Source organism: Talpa occidentalis, unplaced genomic scaffold (genome assembly GCF_014898055.3).
Source record: "Talpa occidentalis isolate TD23 unplaced genomic scaffold, MPIMG_talOcc4v2.1 talOcc4.5, whole genome shotgun sequence".
NCBI lineage: Eukaryota > Metazoa > Chordata > Mammalia > Eulipotyphla > Talpidae > Talpa > Talpa occidentalis.
In genome coordinates, this window is record NW_023604861.1 from 93,129,559 (window position 1) to 93,145,177 (window position 15,619).

Genomic DNA, 15,619 nt, shown 5'->3' on the forward strand with positions numbered 1-15,619 from the left:
TGAGAGGAACTGGGAGCAATGACAACTCAATAGCAGTGAACAAACTTAGTGTGTTTATTGCTAACTACCTGTCTCTCAAAAGAGAACTAAGACTCTTTAATGAGATTGCTGATTTGAAAACTGCGGCAGGGACAGTACGAAATTAGCCTAGAACATATCTTTCCATATCAGATAGCAAAAAAATGCTCAAAGAATGATGGCACATACCTAAAGAACACAGGAGCCAGTTTGAAGATATTCCCACTGGCCCATCTGGGCAAATTTGAACATTAAAAGAAATGGTAATAGGGGATAGCAAGACTTTGAATAAAATAAAAATGTTATTTCTCTTTTTAAGAGCCCCTTGTGTGGATTGCAAGGTCACTGAAGGCAGAGGCTGGATCTCATTCAGCCCTTCCCCTCAATGCCAAGCACAGTATTTGGCATGAAGTAATTCCCTGAATTGGAGCTAAATTGAAATTGCTTTACAATTTTAATGTGGGGTTTTACAATAATCAACATAACATTTTTTCCATACATCATGTTGCAGGACTGTATTTAAAAATTAGGTTCTGATACCTGAACAACTACTTCTCCACAAAGAAATCTAAATTCATTCACATTCTCTGACTGCCTTTGTTTCTGTGCAGAATATTTGTGTCAATCCTATTGAAAGTGGTGTTTCATTTTATATTTTAGCTTCCCAGTTCTGGTGACCTATGGAGCATTCACATGGACTTTGACACCAGACGAATGGATCCCTGGGAACGAATCATACCCACCTTCAAGTACAGCCAAGACATTCCATTTTTTAAAATGCTTGTCCCCACAGTTGACACAGTGCGCTTTGGGTATCTAATGGAAAAACTACTGGCTGTCAGACATTCAGTGTTGTTTACTGGAACAACTGGAGTTGGCAAGGTAGGAAACATCAAACAAGAAAGTCTGCGTGAAAATGAGGATATGGTGGACTTCAAATTGTTAACCCCATAAATAACACCTTATTTCTCAAGGGAAATTCTTTTGAATTTTAGTCATTTTTTTCAGGAGTAATCTAACTATTATGAACTAGTATCAACCTTGGGAATTACTCCAAAGTTAGCCAATTCCTGCATAAATTCTTGGAATGCATACTGTATACTCTAGCGAACCCTGTAGATCAATGTTTTGTGTTTGGGGACTTTTATGTTTTATCCCTTGGAATTTGTCAGGTGGCCAGTGCTCAAGTTAGGGTGGGAATTGGCCAAGGCACATATCCCCAACAAATGACTGATGGAGGTCAGTCTGTTCTCCTGCTAAACAGATTGTTACAGCAATGGTATCTGGGAAAAGAAGAGTATGGGGAAATACTGACTATTTGGTCTTCTTCTTTGGGGGCATTCACAAAAACAGACATTCACTATTTCCCCTCCAAACTGTTTCTGAAAAAAAGTTTGGGTCCTTCTGTCAAACTGCAAAACTGATTCTTGCTGTTAAATCAAATTGAATAGAAACCAAAAAGGATTTTGGTATGATACTAAAAGAAAAACACTTTGCTGAGATAAAGCTAATGAGAATATTTCTTTGAACTGACAAATATAATTAACTGGAATCTCAGGAAAAGAAAGGCAGACATTTCAATCTGGTTTTAACCTCTTTCCTCTTATCCTATTTATTACTCCTTATGTGAGCTTATTACTGATATAGATAATGGGAAGATATATTGACTATAAAACCAATTAATATTTTTTTAATTTTAAAGACTGTTATTGCCAAAAGGTTGCTAAACAAAATTCAAGAGTCAGCTGGCTATGTCCCTGTTTATCTGAATTTTTCTGCTCAAACTTCATCTGCACGAACCCAAGAGATCATTGAGTCAAAACTGGAAAGAAAAAGAAAAAATATTCTAGGTAAGAAATATCATTATTTAAAACCAACTTGCTTCCTTATATCTGGTATTTTGACCTGAAATCAGTAGAGAATAAGCATAAAACTGTTTCTGAGTTTTTCTTTCAGTCAGTGCTTTCAGCCAGGCTCTGTGGGATCACTTCACCCTCCCTCATTAATTGCTTGGATAAATAATATAACTTTCTGGCCACTGGCAGTTTATTTTGAATCTGGTCCAATGTAAAGTCAGTTCCAAACCCAGCTTAAAGCTCTCCCCCTTCTCTGTTGTAAAGGAGGAGTGTGGAGGTGAAGAAGAAACCTGGGTGCTCTTTTATGCTTCCCCACCCTCTCTCTAGGAGGCTTGTGTATGTTGGGATGGAGGAAGAGGTTGAAAGGACAAGTGTCATTTTCCTAACTGGCATTTAGGTTGGTTCTGTGTGTGCTCTGCCCCCTGCTTCTCTGACTGGCACTGAATGACTGCCCATACTCCGCACGACAGGCTTCCAGGAGCACAATTCCTGAGCTGCTCACAGGTCAAGCAGCGTCCCAAATGTTGGGTAACAGGGGCTCTACCTCCATTCAGTCCTACCCTCAAGAAGTGCCTCCGGAGCCTCTACTTGCTGAAGTCTACTTGTCCAGCTCACAGCCCTCCAAGGAAGAATGCTAGCCAGAGCTCAAGTTCAGCTGCCTTCCACATTGTCCATCATGTAGTAGGCCCTGCTACACAAGTTGTGGGGATACCAGTTGCTTCACTTTCCCCTCTCTGTCCTCTTTTTCCTGCTCAGACAATGGCTCCCAGTCTTTCTAGTGGGAGGGGGGTAACTTTTAGAGCCCTTTCCCATCCATTCTCTTACTGATTGGCTTCCGGGGCTACATGATGGAGTGGGGACACTAAGGTTACCTCAGTTAACTTAAAATTATAAGGGCTGGATGTGAGAGTTGAGTGTAATCTCACTCTGCTCAAGCTCTTCTCTCTTTGTTATCACTCCTTCATGTTGTATCGTGTATGGATATTGATTTTCTTTAAGTTAAATATGACTTTGTGCAGCTCCACTCTACTGGATTTCACTTTGATCTGACCAGAATGCTTTTGCATATCCAGCCCTGTTTTCCTGACAGAGGCTGCCAAGATGGCTTATGTGTAAGAAAACTTTTGATGTTTTTCTGCTTCCTACTTAAAAAAGAGAATGACTTTCCTCACTCTATGCCAGGCCACACAGTTGGTGAGGGCAGTGGGTATAGATAGGATTGAGAAAGGTGGAGACCTAACTGGAGAACTGGCACCACTGAGAGTGAGAATGAGAGACCACCTGACAATATGGATGTCCCACTGGGCCACAGACCCCCGCAGCACCCACACAGGCCCACAGGGAGTTCTCTGCTCCTCAAGCAGGACTCAGCTAGGGTCCAGCTCACTCACACAAACAGCTTGTTATGACCTACAGGGTATTCATTGGATCCTAAGCATTGTCTTACAGTTTCTAAGGAAATTCATAATTCTTAAATCCTCTTAATTTCTCTAGGTGCACCAGTTAACAAACGAGTTGTGATTTTTGTTGATGATTTAAATATGCCCAGACTGGATAGCTATGGCTCTCAGCCTCCGATTGAATTACTTCGACAATATCAAGATTTTGGTGGATTTTATGACAGAAACAAACTGTTTTGGAAAGAGATACAGGTTACTTTATTTTAAATTACTTTGCATGTCTAAATTTAAACAAGAAGGAAGTGTAATGTGTTGGTTTGCTAGACTGCCATAGCAAAGTACCACAGACTGGGTGATTCACAATTCTAAAGGCTGGAGGTTCAAGATCCAGGTGCCAGCAGAACTGGTTTATTCTGAAACTCTGCTTACAGATGACCATCTTCTCCCTTTGTCTTCCCAAGGTCTCCCCTCTGTACACATCTGTGTCTGAATCTCATTTTCGTGGGCCTCCCCAGTGGCGCAGCGGGTTGAGCACAGCGCTGTGAAGCTGTCCACAGCCTCTGCAGCTCTGGTTCAATTCCTGGCTGGCCCAGGAGATTCCCACATGAAGGGGCAGACCTCTCCGCCTAGTCCGCTCTCCCCTCAGCAGTGTACTTCGGTCCATCTGCCTGTTCTGTTCCCCACTCTGTCTCTGGTGAATTCTCTCACCCTCCCATGGCCTATACCCCAGCTCTTGTATAAATAAAAAAATATATTGAAAAAAAAAAAAAAAGAATCTCATTTTCGTGTAAGATACCAGTTATACTGGTATCTTCATTTTGACTTAATTACCTCTTTAAGGACCTTATGCCCAAATACAGCCACATTCTGAGATACTGGGGATTAGTACTTCAACTTATGATTGGCCAAGGGAAGAGGAGACACACACAATTCAGCCTATAACATATGGCTTCATTATTTCTTATGTGTAATTCAATTCATTCCATCTATATTGAGTTCTTGCCATGCTGGAATCAGGAGATTCATGAACACATGAGACAGTCCCCACCTCCCAGAGGGCTCAATCTCAGAAAGTAGGTTGACATGTATTTATAATGCAGGATGATGTGTGGAGAGAGAGTGGAGGGAATAGGGATGGGTACTGGGTTGAGGATAAGAGATGCCTGTGTGGAGAAGGTATATTGGAAAGGGAACTTGCAGGCAAAGCATGGCAAAGCAAGGAAAGGTAGCATTTTGCACTGCAGAATCAGGGAATGTGGGACACCATGGCAAGAGATGCAGAAGTCAGCCCAGGAGGCCATGGTGCCAGGACGTGGAACATGGATTTATCCTCTGAGTGATAGTGGGCATCTGAGGGAATGTTATGGGAAGATCTCCTTGGTTAGAGGGGAGGGTAGGCTAGAGACAAGGCAAGACCAGTGGTAACTGTAATATTCTGTGTTGACCAATTGATGAAAATATGACCAAAGGCTCCAGAAGCCTAACCCTGGGTTTCCCAAGGGGCAATGGCTCAAGTGTTCCTTGATTCAGTTTTCCTGGTGACTTTATAGAACACAACTACCCCAAATAACAAGATTTGGCTCTACTTAGTATTTGTTAACTATATGTATTTTAAGACACAAGTTCTTGTAAAATTTTAAGTTAAATTTTTACATAGGAGCATTTGTACAATATAGATGAATTAGCTGAGTGACCTTGAGCAACTTACTTAACTATCCAGGGCCTTGCTTTGTCATCTACAAAATGGAAGTAACAAAAGTGATCTCCTGGGCTTATTGTGAAGATTAAGTCAGATAATATGTAGGAAAACATAACAATGTTGGTGTATGATAAGTCTTAGAAAAATGGTGGTCTGGATCCTGACACTGGTATGGATTTGCTGGATGACCCAAGTGGGTTTCTCACCACACAGGATGTAACAATTGTATCAGCGTGTGCACCTCCAGGTGGTGGCCGAAACCCTGTGACGCCCCGCTTTATCCGACACTTCAGCATGCTGTGCCTCCCAATGCCCTCAGAACACAGTCTGAAACATATTTTTCAGGTGAGTATGGATTTAAACTTGTGCAACAGGGAAAAAAGAAAACATTTGTTCCAAAACTCCCACAATGAAAACAGTCTGTTGTGTTTCTAGGGAGCCATCTGTCCCTTTCCACAGGTGAAAACAGGCATCTGGACAGTAGCTGATAAGCATTAGCATCACTGTCTTCTGTGCTTGTAGTCTCACATACAGTTTTTGGAAAACAGAAAGACTGTCAAAACTCAACCCCACCTGTCTGAAGGTTATATCCCAGGCCTTGCCTCTTAGCATTCTCTCAGCAGATCACATCCCTGTCCAGTGCCTGATTCTGTGCTCATGTCATACCTGACCACCAGGTCTGCATGTCTGCTTGCTCAGGGAACTCAAACTCAGCACACCTAACCCATTGCCTCTGCTGCCATCACCACTCCAACAAAAGCAACCACCCATACTCCACCACCTATACAAACTCCCTAAAGGGTCACGTCTTCATCTTTTAAATGGGAAGAATAACCACATCTACCTGTAAGTGCTGAGCAGAAGTGTTCAATGAATATAAGACATTTTGAATAAAATGATGGGAGAACGTGAAGCAGCATGACTAGAGCATGTCATCACTAACCAACAAAGACTGCTTAGGAAGGATAGATGATGAGCTGAGTCCTGGAGGATGACAGTTGACAGGGAGGCACAGATCTTGGGAACAGAAGATTCGTGAACAAGCACAGTCACAAATAAAATAGTAAAGTATGTGTGTAGACAGAATAAGACTAGTGACTGGTTGGAGAAACTGGCTTTGGCAATAATCACCTAGAGATCAGTGAGTGATGAAGGAAGTGGCAAAACCCTGATGAAAAAGAACAGGGACTAGAATGGAGTGATATCAGGGAAAAAGAAGAGAGCAAACACATTCAAGAAAGTATTCAAGGGCCTCCCTGGTGGCACAAGGGGTTAAGACACAACCTATGAGGCTATCCATAGCCACTGCAGCACAAGTTCAATCCCCGGCCAGGGAGCTACCCACATGGCACAGCAGACCTCTCCTGGCTCCCCCACTGCTCCCCTCAGCAGTGTACTTCGGTCCTTCTGCCTGCTCTGCTCCCCGCTCTGGCTCTGGTGAATTCTCTCACCCTCCCGCACTTCTGACTGTACCCAGGGCTTGTATAAATAAATAAATAAATCTTTAAAATAAATAAATAAATAAATAAATAAATAAATAAATCTTTTTTAAAAATTAAATAAAATAAATATACATGGAGATTAAAATCACATAAAAATCAGAGAGCATTTCAGTTCATTTTCAAATGAGTCAGGCCCTCCATGAAGACCCTGTGACCACATCAAGCAGTGTCCTAAATTAAATTATTTCAGAGTAAATTTATGGTACAATCACTGGTCAAATATGAATACTGCTCGGGATTGCCAATCATAGAAGACAGGAGTAAACCCATTCTTGAGAATATATTCTGAAATTTATGAATGAGTTTTAATACTCAGGCATTCTTGATTTGGAATTCAGCTTTCTGGTTGTTATTAGAAAAGGTATCATCAGATCTAGAGTATTTGAATGATAAGTTTGGTATAAAAATAAACCCTAATTTTCTCATATTATGTTTCTGGTTCTAGGCCATCTTAAATGGCTTCCTGAATGACTTCCCACCAGCTGTAAAGAAGACTGCATCAAACATCGTAGAAGCTGCAGTTGAGATTTATAACAGAATGAGTATTGATCTTCTGCCAACACCTGCCAAGTCCCACTACGTCTTTAATTTGAGGGACTTGTCCAAATGTGTGCAAGGTGGTATATGCAACCCTCATTCTCTGACCAGCACCCTTCCTTCATTTCCCACCCCCAAATCTCTTTATCAGTTGTATATACACAGGTGTCTATGACTTTCCTGGAAATACCACTACTTGTCCCTGTTCAATTCACCTTTGACCCCCCACCCCACCCCAGGCTCACTACCTCACAGCTTCCCTCAGATTGCCAAGATCGCCTCCCGTTTCTCACTCCAACCAGATTACCTGTCTTGTTATTTCACTAAAAAAAAAGAACAGAAATAGTTGAGCCAGAACTCTCACCTTCTAGATCTCCCAGACATCCTGTAACTGCCTTTCCTCCTACTTTCATGGCTGAACTGTCTGCCCCTGTAGCATACGAAGATCCCTCAGCACTGAATCCCATTCTCTCCTGCTCCTATAATTCCCTCTTCTCTTCTGCATCATCACTGTTTCCTCTTATATTGAATCATTCCCAACAACACAAAAATATAGCCCTCATCTTAAAAAATAATTCTCTTTAAGCCTCATATTGCCCTGCTGCCAAACACCACACACACACACACACACACACACACACACACACACACACACACATACACAAACACCTTTTCCCTGTTGTTTTCAGAAACACCCCTTGGTGACACTGCACTAAACTCTTCTTGACTCCCCATCTTGCCAAATCCACTGGGCTGTTCTGAATCTATACCTTAACCTCTTAGTAGTGTTGACTTACACACCCCTCACTTTCTTTTGAGACCCTTCCCTCTCCAGTGCTCCGCTGGGCACCCTCTTCCCTTACCGATTATTGCTGTTCAGTCTCTTTTTATGGCTGTCCCTCTTCTTTACTTCAGAATGTTAGGGTGCCCCAGGAGCTTGTCTTCTGTCTTCTTTTTTATCTATACATACTCCCCAGGTAATCTCAATTGGTTAAATGGTATTAAATGCCATCCATTCAGAGATGCTGCTTAAATGTCTACCCCCAACTTCTCACTCTGATCTAAGTGTCTGACTTGTATATCCAATTCCTTTCCCCAATTCCTTACTTACCAGTTGAAATTATACTTCTTGGTGTCTGAAACTGAGTTCTTACTTTACCCCTCCTCCCCAGCCTTGTGAACCCTTTAGTTGCTTTGGCCCCATAGTTGATTGTTCTCATTCTTGGATGATTCCCATCCAATTCATCATTAACCCTAATGGTTTTATCTTCAAAATAGATCCCAGTTCTTTTTCCCACCACTCCATCCACTAACAATCCAACTCAAATGCCCATCATCCTTACCAGGATTTCTAACAGAAAGAGCCTTTCTCTGGTTTCCTGCTTCCAAGCTACCCAGTTACACCACCTTTAATTCAGTTATTCCCTCACAGAAGCCAATAGTGTCCCCCATTCAGATTCTTCCCAGGCTGCTTCCCACTCACCTGCTGTAGGAGTGAGACTCTGAATGATCTGGATCCTGTGACCATCAATTAGAACATCTTTAGAGTAGGATACCAATCTTTAGAGTAAGATACCAATTGATCCATGAACTCACTTCCTGCATCTCAGACATTGTCTAATGTAGTTATTTATCATCCTTACCAATTGCTTCCCTAGTCCTATTCTGATGAGATAAGGTAAACACTGCTTATACTGTGAAGTCTGACCACTGCACATGTTCACTTAAAGAAACATCACAAAATAAGAAATAACTTTATCAGATAATGTGTCTGTTTTACTTTCAAAACATGGGGCCCCATTATTATGTGCATGTCCTCTGGGGAAACACCTCATTTCTAGTTGTGTGGAGATTAAGCTGGACTTAAAGATTTTCTAGTTAACAAAATTATGGCTATATAATGAATTTCCCTTTTTTCCCTTTTCTTTAAAAAAAAAAAACAGGTATCCTCCAGTGCGATCCAGGAACAGTAAGAGAAGAAATACAGATATTCAGACTCTTTTGTCATGAATGTCAAAGAGTCTTCCACGATCGTTTGATTAATAATGAAGATAAGCACTACTTCTGTGCTATTTTGACAGAAATGGCCAGTAAATACCAATCTTTATTTAAATATTCTATGTTATTAGTGAAAAACAATTTAGTTTGTATAAAGAAAAAATTTAAATGAGCACATATAGGGTAAAGCAAAATGAATTTTAGTCTTTCATGAGTAAAAGTTGTTTTCTTCAATGATTCAAATATATGTAAGAAGGCCATGTGTCAAGCTCTATGGGAGGTCTTTAGGAGTTGAGAGTTACCCTGGCTAATTGCCAACAAAGAAGCTCTGTCCCTTAACCTCTTGAATTTTACCAACAATCACAAGAATTTGAAAGAAGACCCAACAGGTACTTTCATTGCGGTCTGGTGAAACCCTTAGCTAGGGACCTGCCTAAGTTGTATCTGAGTTCCTCATCACTGGAAACTGTGAGACAATAAATGTGCATTGTTTTAAACTTCTTAAAAAGTCATTTTATTGAAATTCAGGAAGGGTTAATATCTTTTAGCTCAGTATAGAATGTTAAATAGAAGAGGAAAAGCAGGAAAAACAGCGTTTGTCTTGATAAGAAGCAGAGCATCATCTCTAAAGTACTCCTTATTTATTAAATATATGTTCATTATCTGTTTAATAAGATTCTTAATATAAATCATTTTTATTCTTAAATCCAGGAACTGATCAAACAAACTAAAGTGAATAGTATTAACATGACTTTCTCTCAGTTTTCATTTATACCAATTAGAGCTTCTAAATAAAATCACAGATGATATTATTTTGTTTATCTTTTTAATACACTGCATCCAAGCTTATCATTATCTTAAAATTTTATTTTGTTTTTGAATAGACAAACATTTTGGAATTGCAATTGGTATGGAATATTTTTTGACTAAGCCCATCATATTTGGAGATTTCATTAAGGTAAAAAGAATACTGTATTGACCTGACTACATTTGAAGACTATAAAGCATTTACTATTTTCCAATGTCTATTGATATTCTTTTAATATATATATATATTTACATGATTGTTCATTTTTGTACAATGTATACTTCCTGCTCTCAGGTGTAGTCCCGTAAAATTCCCACCATGAATTCATCTTTGCACCATCACCATAGTCCCCTGTGCTCTTCTCTCCCCTGTTTTGATCCATCTGCCTCTCCCTCCCTTGCAGAATGTCTCTGATTTTTTTTTTTGAAGATTTATTTATTTATGCATACAAGAACTGGGGTACAGGCCAGAGATGCAGGGGTGAGAGGATTCACCAGAGACAGAGCGGGGAATAGAACAGGCAGACTGACCTAAGTACACTGCTGAGAGGAGCAGCAGCGGGCAAGACAGGAGAGGTCTGCTGCGCCATGTGGGTTTCTCCCCGACCGGGGATTGAACTCCTGCTGCAATGGCTGGCAATAGCTTGATAGTGCTGTGTCTTTAACTCCTGCATCACCAGGGAGGCCCTGTCTCTCATTTACAGTTGTCTGCTAATTTTGGTGTTTTTTGTTCTTTTTTATTCTGCAAGAATTTTACATGTGTGAAAATTAAAGATCTGACAAGGAATCAGCAAACTATGGCCCTTAGGCCAAATCTTTCCACAGCTGGCTCCATAAATAAAAGTTCCATAGGAGGCAGAGCTCCACTGCCTCTTCCCTACGTCAAGTGAGTGCCTGATAGCCGTCAACATCAGCTTGAAGAGAAGCACCTATCACTATATATAGCAGAGTGGCATTTAAACTTGACATTTTCGGAGTAAGATCTCCCATTAAAAAAAGTTAATAGGGAGGAAAAGCGGCAGGTCCCAGTGAGAACTGGGATACGGAAGATAAACAGGTGACGCCAGCAAACTACCCGAAGAAGAAAGTGGCCATAAAAGAGGACTAGAAGGGAGGAAAGCGCAGAACCCTGCTCCCCTCCCCCGCCCACAGAGGCGGCACTCTCCGACCGGCAGAGAGGAGGGAAACAACAAACCAAAACAACCAACAAGAACAAACGACGCAGCAAGTGGGACTGGGAGTGGAAAGGAACTATTGCAGCCACCACACCCCGTGAACGGGAGCTGAGGCGAACCCTGCAGGATCCGCCGCGGCGGTGAGCGAACGGCTCCGGGCGCCATTAGAGAAGAACAAAGACCCCGGGAGACGCGCACACAGCCCGGGCTGCCGGTAAGCTTGCGCGGAAAGCTGCGCACTCGGCGCGCGCTTGAAAAGCAAGTGCAGACCTGGATCGCGGCTGCCCAGGTCCCGACGCCTGCGACCTAGGCTTGCGGGGAGACGACCTAGGCTTGCTGGGAGACGCGCGGAGGTCCTCAATGAGGTGAAGGTCCCGCCCTGAGTAAGCAGGAACCAGGCGCCCAGGCACCGGAGCGGTGCAAAAGGCGCCATTCCCGCGCCACTGAACTGGGCTACAGCCCGCGTCCTGGAACTGAGGGCTTTGAACTGAGACCCGGGGCACGAAAATTCGGGGCGTGGGTTCTCCACGACGGTGGGGCACAAGGCAGACACAGCACCCCAAAGCTGTTGAGGTGTACCCTACCATTCCCGCTCTGTTCCCTGTCCCACGGGGTGGGGGGAGGCAAAAAACAGCCCCCCAAGGACAATAGGAGAGATCTCTGGCGCCACCTAGCGACCAGGAAAAAAAAGTCACTAACACCCCATAAAACAGGAAATTTCTTAAGACTGCTTGAAAAGGGCAGAAGGCTTCTGGAGGACCCAGTGGCCAGCCGGGAAGTTATTCCACTCCAGGCCCCTTCCGACCAGCAGTCTGAGCCCACAGAGGGAGCAGGCACCCACGTCTGGGGCAGACCGGGTGCGCAGAAGAGTGTGCCTGAAACCGGAGGCGCAGGGACTGCATCCCGCTTCGCCATTTGAGAACAGGGACATTTCTTCAGTAAAAACTGCCTAAAACCAGCAGAAAGCTCCCCCAGAAGACAGAGATGGCTCCTGGAAGAGCCAGAGGGGAGCGGAGAAGTTCACCCAAGATGTCAGTCAGTCCGAGCAACACAGTGTCCCAACGCATACGACAAATTAGAAAACAGACAGTAGGGAGTAGAAGAACCACACGCAACCTAACAACTCCTCAGGAAAGAAGCACACCACAAAAAGAAAACCACTCCCCAGATTGCAACGACAGCAACTTGGAAGAACTTCTGAGCCTTCCAGAAAGAGAATTTAAAAATTGCCATGATTAAAAAAGTGATAGATCAGAAGAAGGAAATTGAGTCCCTAAAGAGGGAAGTAAGAGAAATGCAGGAGATCAAAGAATTAATGGAGGAACTAAAGAACTCTGGGAAAAGCAATGAAAGCAGAATAGATGAAATGGAAGAACGAATAAGTAATCTTGAAGACACAGAAATAAAAAGAACCAAAACAGAAAAGGAAAGAGAAGTACGAAGGAAAAAGAATGAAGAAAGACTTCGGGAACTATCTGACTCCATGAGGAAAGGAAATATAAGAGTTATAGGAATTCCAGAAGGAGAGGAGAGAGATGTAGGAACAGAGAAAATATCATGGATATAATTGAAGAGAACTTCCCAAATGCGAAGAAGGAGCTGAAAATTGATATACAAGAAGCAAGAAGAACACCAAACTTCCACGACGAAAGGAAAAACACAGCAAGACACATAATAGTAAAGCTCCCAAGAATCCAGGACAAGGAAAAAATAATGAAGCTGACAAGAGGGAAGAAACAGATAACATTCAAAGGAAAACCAATCAGGCTGACATCAGACTTCTCTGAAGAAACACTACGGGCAAGGAGAGAGTGGAGGGACATAGTCAACAGACTCCAAGAAAACAGATGCCAACCAAGAATACTCTATCCCGCAAAGCTCTCTTTCCTCCATGAAGAAAGAATATGGACCTTCCCAGACAAAGAGAAACTCCGGAATTTCATTGCGACTAAACTCCCACTCCAAAAAATACTACAAGGAATCCTAAAGCCAGAACCTCAGAGGGACGAATAACAACGAAAGAAGACAAAAAAAAAAAAAAAGTTATTAAAAGAATAAATAAATAAAATCAAAGGAAAGACAAACATAATGGCAAATACAGATGCTAACATATCAATATTAACTCTAAATGTAAATGGACTAAACTCTTCAATAAAAAGACACAGAGTTGCAGCCTGGATTCAGAAACAAAACCCAACCTTTTGCTGTCTCCAGGAAACACATTTAGCTACAAAAGATAAAAATAGGCTCAAAGTCAAAGGATGGAAAACAATCCTACAAGCAAATGGGCCAAAAAAGAAAGCAGGAACAGCTATACTTATATCAGATAAACAGACTTCAAACTCAAAAAAATAAAAAGAGACCCCAATGGTCACTACATTATGATCAAGGGGACAATACTTCAAGAAGAAATAACACTCATTAACATATACTCACCAAACGAAAGAGCACCAAAATATATCAGACAACTGTTGTCCTCTCTGAAAACAGACATCAGAGAAAACACATATGTAGTGGGAGACTTCAACACACCACTATCAACAATGGATAGATCAACAAGACAAAAAATAAGTAAAGAAACTAAAGCTCTAAATAAGGACCTAGAGCATTTGGGATTAACAGACATCTATAGAACACTAAACCCAAAAAAAACGGAGTACACATTTTTCTCAAGCGCACACGGATCATTCTCCAGGATCGATCACATACTGGGGCACAAGACAAACATCAACAGATACACCAAGATTGAAATCATACCAACCATCTTTTCTGACCACGAAGGCATCAAACTAGAAATAAATCATAAAAAAGAAGGCAAGGAACTATCCTACCTCATGGAGATTAAAAGCCACACTACTGGAAGGCCACTGGACTAACGAGGAGATCAAAGAAGAAATTAAAAAATTCTTTGAATTGAATGACAAGGAGGACACCAATATCCTAAATGTATGGGATGCAGCAAAAGCAGTAATAAGAGGAAAATATATAGCAATAGAAGCTCACATCAAAAAACAAGAAAGAACTCAAAGAAACAACCTAATCTCAAAGCTCAAAGATCTAGAAAAAGAACAACAAAAAAAACCCCAAAACCAGTAGAAGAAAAGAAATAATAAAAACCAAAGCAGAAATAAATGAAATTGAAACTAAAAAAACAATCCAAAAGATCAATGAAACCAAGAGCTGGTTCTTTGAAAAAATAAATAAAATAGACAAACCCCTAGCCAGGCTCACAAAGGAAAAAAGGGAGAAAGCACAAATACACAGGATCATAAATGAAAGAGGAGAAATCACAACGGACACAGCAGAAATCAAAAGAATAATCAGTAACTACTATGAACAGTTATATGGAAACAAGTTCAACAATCTAGAGGAGATGGACAAATTCCTACAACTCTACAATCACCCAAAGCTAGATAAAGAAGAAATAGAACACCTAAACAGACCAATTACAAGCAGCGAAATTGAAATGGTAATCAAAAACCTCCCCAAAAACAAAAGCCCAGGACCTGATGGATTTACAAATGAATTCTACCAAACATTCAGAGACGAATTAGTGCCTATCCTTCACAAACTCTTCCAAAAAATTGAGAAGGAAGGGACAATACCAAACACGTTCTATGAAGCCAATATTACACTAATACCAAAACCGAATAAGGACAACACAAAAAAGGAAAACTATAGGCCAATCTCCCTAATGAACACTGATGCAAAAATCCTCAATAAAATTTTAGCTATCAGAATCCAACAATGTATCCATAAGATAATTCACCACGACCAAGTTGGATTCATTCCAGGGGCACAAGGATGGTTTAACATCCGAAAATCAATCAACGTTATCCAACACATCAACAAAAAGAAATATAAAAACCATATGATAATATCAATAGATGCTGAGAAAGCTTTTGACAAAGTGCAACACCCATTCATGATAAAAGCCCTTGAAATTCTTGGGATACAAGGAACATACCTCAACATCATATAGGCCATCTATGACAAGCCAACAGCCAGTATCATTCTCAATGGTGAAAAGCTGAAAGCAATTCCATTAAGATCTGGAACAAGACAAGGATGTCCACTCTCACCACTGCTTTTCAATATAATACTGGAAGTCCTAGCCAGAGCAATAAGACAAGAGAAAGACATCCAAGGAATCCAAATAGTAAAAGAAGAAGTCAAACTATCACTATTTGCAGATGATATGATAATATACATAGAGAACCCCAAAATCTCCACAGAAAAACTAATTCAACTCATCAATCAATTCAGTAAAGTGGCAGGATACAAAATCAACACGCAAAAGTCAGTAGCCTTCCTATACACAAACAACAAATCTGAAGAAGAAGAAATAAAAAAAAACATCCCTTTTATTATCGAAACAAAAAAAATCAAATATTTGGGAATAAATCTAACAAAAGAGGTAAAGGACCTATACAAAGAAAACTATAAAACACTGTTAAAAGAAATAGAAGAAGACACAAAGAAATGGAAAGACATCCCCTGCTCATGGATTGGAAGAATAAACATTATTAAAATGGCCATCCTACCAAAAGCAATATACAGATTCAATGCTATTCCAATCAAAATTTCAATGTCATTCTTCAAAGAAATAGAACAATTATTGATGAAA

General features: G+C 41.0%; 1 protein-coding gene across 4 annotated transcripts in view; it reads left to right on the forward strand.

Moving 5' to 3' along the window:
• The window catches only part of DNAH6 (dynein axonemal heavy chain 6), a 181,687-nt gene that overhangs the window by 86,061 nt on the left and 80,007 nt on the right, over positions 1-15,619 (forward strand). For all 4 annotated transcript variants that reach the window (XM_037527731.2, XM_054701796.1, XM_054701795.1 and 1 more), the window contains exons 38-44: positions 679-900; positions 1,721-1,868; positions 3,369-3,526; positions 5,187-5,318; positions 6,921-7,092; positions 8,956-9,102; positions 9,895-9,968. In XM_037527731.2, the coding sequence (XP_037383628.1) occupies positions 679-900; positions 1,721-1,868; positions 3,369-3,526; positions 5,187-5,318; positions 6,921-7,092; positions 8,956-9,102; positions 9,895-9,968 (1,053 nt within the window). The remainder of the gene's footprint in view (positions 1-678; positions 901-1,720; positions 1,869-3,368; positions 3,527-5,186; positions 5,319-6,920; positions 7,093-8,955; positions 9,103-9,894; positions 9,969-15,619) is intronic.